The following is an 8,674-nucleotide window of genomic DNA, read 5'->3' on the forward strand; positions in this document are numbered from 1 at the left end:
TTCAAATGGAAATAAGTACAAAAGTTTCAGGTCCCCTGGGACTTAAACTCTGGAATCCTAGTAACTATGACAAAGTGGCACCAAAGCTTAATGCAACCATTAAATTCATTTTTTGCTAGGAAATGTTAAGCTTTTCTGCACAGATATTGAAAAATATATTCACCAACTGGAAATGTATGTACCATTATTAGGTTATAACAAATATGCAGGGACTTCAGGGTGGAAATATCTGCTTCAAAGATCCAAATTTGACTTTCACTGTTTCTTCCTGTATGTTCTTCTCCCTATTTGCAATTTCAATTTTGTTTTCAGCCAAAGCATCAACACATCTAAATGCAAGTCACTAGAAGCTTTGAATTGTTGTAGTGGCACTGAGAAGTCCAGACATTTAAGAACTTACATCTGCCGTTGTTCTTCTTTAAAGACACTGATTGCATCTTCAACTTCTTCCATGATTTCTCTCAACTTTTCTATAACTGAAAACATCACACTTCTTAATCCATTAATAAATACATGAGAGCAAATATCGTAATTATTATCATCGATAATAGTTCACAAACAAAGCATTAGGAGAAATAATCCAATCCCAACTACACTGAAGTAGGAAATACCAAAATGAAACTGAGCATCTTTCTACCAGAGAGGCACAGGGTGCTGAAGAATCATCACAAGTCCACCATCACTCCCCTCCTAAAAGCTTTAAAATCAGGTTTGTGGATCACGACAGCAGGATAATTCAAGAATAATTTAAAAATAAACTGGAATCCTAAATTACACAGAATTTTAGTGTCAAGCATGTTATCCATTTGTTAGAAATTCAGGTCTGCTGTAGAACTAACTTGGTTTCAGTGGCATTAGCCACTTACTGAAGCAACGTTATGGAGGTTGACTCTATATTGATGTGTAACAGCGTAATCCACTGTGATCTGGACCAGTTATTATTTTATGCACATGTAATTCTTTAAACTAACAAAAACAAAAAACTGCAGATGCTGGAAATCCAGAACAAAAACAGAAATACCTGGAAAAACTCAGCAGGTCTGGCAGAACAGTTCTGTTGAAGGGTCATGAGAACTCAAAACGTCAACTTTGCTCTTCTCCGCCGATGCTGCCAGACCTGAGTTTTTCCAGGTATTTCTGTTTTTGTTCTTAATTCTTTAAACTCTCTGACGACAGAGTGAACATTTAGCAAAATTAAGTTTGATACAAATTATTAAGCTGCTTTATTTCACAACGTACAATGTTGCCCCAAATCAGTGGATTGTTTCTCAACTTAAAACAGAATTGCTCCTCTGAATTCTGGCCCACAGCTCAGAGTATCTAATTTCCCTGCTGCCTCCTGTCCTCATCTGAACCTGCCCTTCTGAGCCCTCTTTATCTTGCACTTGTCTCAGCCAAATCATCTTCAGTCATTACAGCAATGATCGCTTCTCCATCATAAAGGTCAGAAGTGGGATGTTTGCTGATGATTGCAATGTGCAGTACCATTTACAACTTCTCAGATATCGAAGCAGTTGAAGCCCACATACAGCAAGACCTGGACAACATTCAGGCTTAGGTTGATAAGTTGCAAGTGACATTTACATCACACAAATGTCAGGCAATGACCATCTACAATAAGAGAAAATCTAACCATTTCCCCTTGATGTTCAACAGAATTATCATTGCTAAATACCCTGCCGTTGACCAGAAACTGAACTGGACTAGCCATATAAATACTGTGGCTACAAGAGCAGGTCAAAGGCTGGGAATTTCTCAGTGAGTAACTCATCTCCTAACTTCCCAAATGCTGTCCACCATCTCCAAGGCACAAGTTAGGAGTCTAATGGAATACTCTCCATTCGGCTGGATGAGTGAAGCTTCAACAACACTCAAGAAGCTCAACACCATTCAGGACAAAGCAGTCCAGTGGATTGACACCCCATCCACCACCTTAAACATTCACGCCCTCTACCACCAGCACAGTGGCAGCAGTGCATATCATCTACAAGATGCACTGCAGCAACTCTCCAAAGCTCCTTCAACAGCACTTTCCAAATCCATGACCTTTATTACCTAGAAGGAAGGGCAGCAGGCCCATCAGAATACTGCCACCGACAAGTTTCCCTCCAAGCTATGCACCATCCTGACTTGGAACTACAACACCACTCCTTCACAGTCACTGGGACTCTGGATCTCCCTTCCTAACAGCACTTTGGCTGTACCTGGTTAGGGATGGGTAACAAATACTGGCCATGGAACAATGCTCACATTCCATGAAAAATACTTCAAAAAAAGTTACCTCACAACATGGACATGAAACTCCACGGACCTGTTGCTTCGCCTACTCAAGTTAAACACAGCAGGCAGGAAAGTGTATGCTTCCAGCCAGAACAGAGCTCTCAGCCAACTGTCAGTAATAGATCTGGGGGAGGAGTTTCCTATCCTTCAACATCGGTGACAGTGGAGTGGCACTTTTTAATTTTCCTTACAATCTTATGCTTCTCTCTATGTTAGGAGTGTGCAATTTCAGGATGTGCACTCCAAGTGCATGTCAGGAGTAGTGCAATGCAATTTTTAAAAAGATGCTGATTTCGAAGTGCCCTTTAAACTTTCTCATGGACACACGCTCAAGATTCTCTGATCTACAACACAGAAATAGGCCACTTGGCTCAACTGTTCCATGCCTGTGTTTATACTCCACAGAAGCATCCTCCCATACTGCTTGTACAGAAGACCTAGAGCACTTCTGCACAGCTTTAGATAGTATATTATATAAGACATAATCACAATCATGGATACACATACATTTTTGTTTGCATGTTATACATACATTCTGGAGTGGGCTTGACATCCATTAGCTGGCTCTGGAATCTCTTCACATTATGGTGTATTTTTGCAAGTTGTTGTTGAACCTTCAACTCTGTTGTAAAAAAATTCAAACAAGAAATTACGAATTAAATTTACAACATCTTATATTTATATAGCACCTTTAACTTAATAAAGTATCTCAAGGCATTTCAGAGAAATGTTATAAAGCAAAGTTTGACACCAAGCCATGTGAGAGGACAAATGGCAGATGACCAAAAGTTTGGTCAAAGAGGTAGATTTTAATGATCATCTTAATGGAGGACAAGTAGAGAATCAGAGTGGTTTAGGGAGGAAATTCAAGATTTCAGGGTCTAAGCAGCTGAAGGCACAGTCACCAATGGTGGAACAATTAAAATCAGGAATACTAAAGAGGCCAGAATTAGATGAGTGCAGATATTTCAGTGTTTTAAGGCCAGTGGAGTTTCTTAGATAGGGAGGGACAAGGCCATGGAAGGATTTGAAAACAAGGATTAGAATTTTAATATTTAATTGGTATAAATTTTTGCTCATCCAGTGCTAGTAATCCAACAAACCGCCTGATAATTTAGCAACAATGGAGGAGTCAAGAGAGGTCGACCTGAAATCCTGAACTTACCTTGGAAAGGCAAAGTATCTCAAAAATTTGAACAACAGGCTAAGCAAGACGTTTAACGTTGCTACTATGCAGTGGCTATGTGAGTGGTATTTTCCACTAACAGAATGCTGCTGTCAGTCCAAAAAAATACTCTTCTAGCAGCCGACTGGGTAACGTCATGTATGAGTTTCAGTGCCAGTGTAATGCCAGGTACATAGGCCGTACAGTTCAGCAATTGGCTGATCGAGTCAAACATGTTCCTTTGGTCAACCAGCTCGAGCTTGCAAAACCCAAAATATCTACTGTCAGATGTAATTCCGCAATTAGTTAGACTTTCTTAACTGTTCCGAGTGCAAAAACAGCTAGAACTAATTTAAGATAATCAGTCAAACTCATAATGTGGTTCATTTACGCTTGCAAGAAGCGACATGCATTCATATGCAGGGAACCGTTCTCTGCAAACAAAAGGAATATGTTCAAGCCTGGTGTCTTTTTTTGCATTACCTGGAAGCTTGGGGAGACTATGGTTCCCTGTTGCTTTCTATGTGGCAACACCTTGTCCAATCAGATTTGATTTGCCAATCCATCAGCATCCTTTTGTCCTGTACTTTAAATTGGTATGATTGTTTGAAATTTGACGTTCTTGCATTTGTCGTGATGAGTGCAAGATGAAAAGTTTTGGCAACATGTCTCTTTTCAGCAATATTCAACATGCATTCTATTCTTAATTACATAGAGAGGAAAAGCACAGGTTGCCATGACAGCAGAGAAAATTCGGAATTGTGATTAACGAAAAGTAAAATACCCAAAAATAAATTATGAGTTCCTACTTTCTGTTTTTCTGTTGTTTGTCAGTTTCAGCTCCAGTTCTTCAAGAGTGCTATATTCAGCTCTAAACTCATTCCTTCTATTGAAAAGATGGGTATTCTTGTCCTTTTCCAAATTGGCTATTCTGAATTGGGGGAAAAATATCAAAAAATGTGAAGAATCCTAATTTATTTTGCGCAGAAGCTTCCCAACTAATAGTGTATTTTCAAAAATTATTTTATTTGTACTACTTCATATTTGAGTTAACAGTGGCAGACGCTCCTGTATTATGGATTTCAAACACTCAACTAGTTTTATTTATTCTGCAGTTATGCTATATCCAGCTTGGTAATGTCTACATACACCAGAAAAAGATGTTACTCTAGATACTAATAACAAGCGCTTATATTCTCTCCTGAGGGACTGGCTTTAGGTCAAATACAATTCCATGTGCACTAGCAGCCTTTTGATATCTCAAAACATGATTATTCTTCACATCCCAGTCTAGAAAATGACTATCTGTCAGTTAATGGACTATTCGAGGGCATTACAACCAGGCTTAATCATCTCTTTTTCTAACATCCACAAAAGTACACATTTTAACAGATGGCATGAAAACACAAAAGACTAGAATTCTGAACCTCACTCCCACAAACAATTGTTGAAGCTAGGTTAATTGGAAATTTCAAAAGTATGATTGATAAGATTGTTAGGCAATGGTATTAAGGATTACAGAACTAAAGTGAATAAATGGAGTTATGATACAGATCAGCCATGATGTAATTAAATGACAGAACAGGCTCAAGGGACTGAATGGCTTACTCCTGTTCCTAAGTTGTTGTGAAGTGTCTTGGGAATTTTCTACTTAAGAAATATACTACATAAATATGAGTTTTCCTTCATAGAAATTCCAGAAGCAACAGTGTCTTTACAAAAACACTGTTGCATTGCTCAAATTTGACATTATCCTAACAAGTGAAACATGGTCATTTTTCTTCTCTAAAGGTGCTTTCAAGGTAGTTTCTAGAGGTGATCATGTTTCATCTTAACAACGTGCAGGCAGAAGGTATCAGACAGACAGCCAGTCAAGCAGGGCCAGGGGAAGGTAGTACATGAGTTCTGAGTGATTCTAGCTCAACAGTATTCAATTGTGAATATTGGTGATGTGATAGCTCCTCTGGGAGTTATTCTCACAGCCAGAGGTAAGTACACTGCATCATGAGTGGCTCAGCCATGCAAGAGGTTGGAGGAAAGTCAGAAAAGCAATTGTGATCAGAGATTCAATAGTTGGGGGGACAGACAGGCAGAGGTAAGAGGTAATTCCAAGCTGGTGTTGCCTCCCTGGTGCCAGGATCAAGGATGACACATAGGCTGCAGAACAGTGAAGGTGAGTTGGGGGAGAAACGTGTCTGGCTGGAGAGATGATGCAGGAGGGCCAACTTTAAATTCCTGGGGCATAGGGAACAGTTTGGGTGGATGTGATACCTGTACAAGTCAGAAGGGTTGCACTTGAACAGGGCTAGGACCACTATCTTGACGGGGAGGTTGGCTTCTGCTATTGGGGAGTTTAAACTAAGATGGAATCCGGAGCATAGAATCAGAAGAAAGAGTAGCATAGAAGAAAATACTGACAAATAAAATCAAGGAAAACCCAAGGATGTTTTATAAATACATAACGAGCAAGAGGTTAACAAAAGCAGAAGAGTGGGACCAATTAGAGACCAAATTGGTAACTTGCACATGGAGACAGAAGACATGGCATGGTAACGGACATTGGAGTGCATGTCAATAGATTCCTTAAGGTAGCAGGAGGGATGGAGAGGTGGTCAAAAAGACTTACGGGATATTTTCCTTTCCTTCTACTCGATGGCTAGAGCATAAGAGCAATGTTAGATTGCAGCTAGAGTATTTTATATAGTTCTACATGTCACTGCATTACAGTTAGATGTGATTGAACAAGAGAGGATACAGAAGAGATTTACGAGGATGTTGCTAGGAATGGATAATTTTACCTATGAGGAAAGGCTGGGGTTGTTTTCTTTGAAATAAAGAGGGCTGAGAGGAGATTTAATTGAAGTGTATAACATTATATGAGGGGCCTAGATAGAGTAGATAGGAAAGACCTATTTTCATTAACAGAGATCAATAAAGAGGGAACATAGATTTCTAGACATTAAGGACTGCTCAAAAGGATGGAGTAGAGGCAAAAACCCTCAACGCATTTAAAAAATGTTTGGGCAAGTACTTGATGTGTCAGGACCTACAGGGCTACGGACCAAGAACTGAAAGGTGGGTTCTGAAGAAGAGTCATACGGACTCAAAATGTTGACCGTTTCTCTCTCTACAGAGGCTGCCAGACCGGCTGAGTTTTTCAAGCACTTTCTGTTTTTATTTCAGATTTCCAGCATCCACAGTATTTTGGTTTTATTCATATCACTGAAAGGTGGGATTAGGCAGGATAGCTCTTGTTCAGTTAGCACGGAGACTGTGGGCCGAATGGCCTCCTTCTATAAATTTCTCTGTATAATGATGTCTCATTATCAGGGCCAGATAATAATGAGTGAACTAATCAAACCCTCTTTTAAGTGCAGGAGTTCCTGGGGGCCTTCATTGAGGTCGCATATTCGCCACGCTCTGTGTTAGGCGGGCGGGGTTGACACTCACTGCAGGCAGAGTTTGCGGAGCTCCCGGCTGAAGGCGGCTTTCCCACCCGACTCCCCGCGGCCGGCGTTGAGAACCTTCTGTTGCTGCTGCCCCGACACTGAGCCTGGTATCCAACCGCAATCGCCAGCCTGTCACAAACAGAGAGAGAGAATTTAATCACACACCACGAGCAGACAAAATGCACACCCAGACAAGACCATCAATCACTCCCCACCGTTGCTAAGGCCGCCATCTTTGTCAGCAAAGTCCCGGGCCCAGGGACGCGCAGGCGCAGGTGCAGACTCACGCCCCGGGGCCGGAGGTGCGCAGGCGCAGACTCGCTCTTCGTGTTCCCACGCGCGGCCACAGTGTCCACTAGAAGGCGCTGGGACTGCAGCAGAAGAAGCAGCAGCTCAGCAAAAAAACAGCATTGCAAAGCAAATATGCTGCAGACAGCTCACTACAAGCTAGCACAAATCCTGCCGTAAATTGCTGTCGACCCCCGCCTACAAACTCCTTCCTCTCTTTCTGCACACATACACAGGCCCATTTTCTGCAAGTTTTCCGCAAACGCAGTTTTACGTTGCGGAAAAATTGCGGAACACCTCGTAATTCACGACCCATGCGTATAATTGATAAAGAGGTATTATTGTTAAGTCTGCGGAATCTGCAAAACAAGCTTTCGGGCATGTTGACAACATGCAAATGAATATTCTGTTGGGAGTTAGCCACGTGGTGCAGGGAGTTTGCAGATTTCAGCAAAATGGCAGAACAGCAGCAGAGGAGACAGAGACTGCCCAAATTCAGCTCAGATGAGCTGGAAGTACTGATTGCTGAAGTGACCACCCATAGGGATCAACTTTTCAGTCGTGCCCACAGGCTGTCGCAGGGAGATCGTGACAAGATATGGCAAGATATCACTGCCAAGGTCAACGCAGTCTCACGGGTCAAAAGGTCCGTAAAGGCCATCAAGACACGTTGGGATGACCTTATGCGGCGCACCAAAGAGGTCGCCCATTTGGCACGAGAGGCACGCCAAATTCAAGTAGGATCCTGTGGAGCAGAAGACCTAACCCCGGAGGAATGGAGAGTCCATCAGGTCGTGCACCCTCAGTCCATAATTTGCATGGGGGGACTAGATCCTGCGGACTTTCCATATTGGAGGGCAAGTAAGTGTTTCTGTAAAGCTTCTAAATGTAATCTAATTTTATTGCGTTAACTTAATGGTTATTAAATTAGGACAAGGTTAAATTATCATCTGAAATAATTCATTAGTCTCAAATGCAAGTGATCATATTTGGACTATTGAATTACATTTTGTATGAACCCACTCACCAGGAGATAGTTCTAATAAGTGTGTTTTTTGCTGCCACTTTTCCTACGTTACAGCAGCGACACTTCAAAAAGTAATTCATTGCCTGTAAAGCGCTTGGGGATGTCCTCAGCTCATGAAACGTGCCATACAAATGCAAGTTTTTCTTTCAGTAGTAGCTCAGGGTATAGAAATTTATGGGTTGCCTAGGCTAAATGACCTGTTTCTATGTTGTAACTTTTATGTGTCAAGGTTCAGATTTGAATTGACTGAACCCAAGCTGTTCAAATAATAATTTCAAATACAAAACTTGAAAATATATTATCTTGGACTGGAAGTGGAAGTATTCCCACCACAACTGTCGTGGAAATATAAGGGTTCAGAATCCATACTCATATCCACAGAATCCATTAAAAAAAAAATCACATTGAATCCAAATCAGCTACTTCTGTAAGGTTTTCCCCAAACACAAATAGGAAAAGCAATCA

General features: G+C 41.2%; 1 protein-coding gene across 2 annotated transcripts in view; it reads right to left on the bottom strand.

Moving 5' to 3' along the window:
- Window positions 1-7,162, bottom strand: part of ccdc112 (coiled-coil domain containing 112) — a 30,458-nt gene extending 23,296 nt beyond the window's left edge. For both annotated transcript variants that reach the window (XM_078566395.1, XM_078566403.1), the window contains exons 1-5: window positions 7,110-7,162; window positions 6,896-7,023; window positions 4,255-4,376; window positions 2,813-2,902; window positions 401-476 (exon numbers count right to left, since the gene is read on the bottom strand). In XM_078566395.1, coding sequence (XP_078422521.1) covers window positions 401-476; window positions 2,813-2,902; window positions 4,255-4,376; window positions 6,896-7,023; window positions 7,110-7,127 — 434 coding nt within the window. In that variant the 5' untranslated portion in view covers window positions 7,128-7,162. The remainder of the gene's footprint in view (window positions 1-400; window positions 477-2,812; window positions 2,903-4,254; window positions 4,377-6,895; window positions 7,024-7,109) is intronic.
- Window positions 7,163-8,674: the final 1,512 nt, after the last annotated feature.

Source organism: Cetorhinus maximus, chromosome 2 (assembly GCF_964194155.1).
Source record: "Cetorhinus maximus chromosome 2, sCetMax3.hap1.1, whole genome shotgun sequence".
In the NCBI taxonomy this organism is placed as follows: domain Eukaryota; kingdom Metazoa; phylum Chordata; class Chondrichthyes; order Lamniformes; family Cetorhinidae; genus Cetorhinus; species Cetorhinus maximus.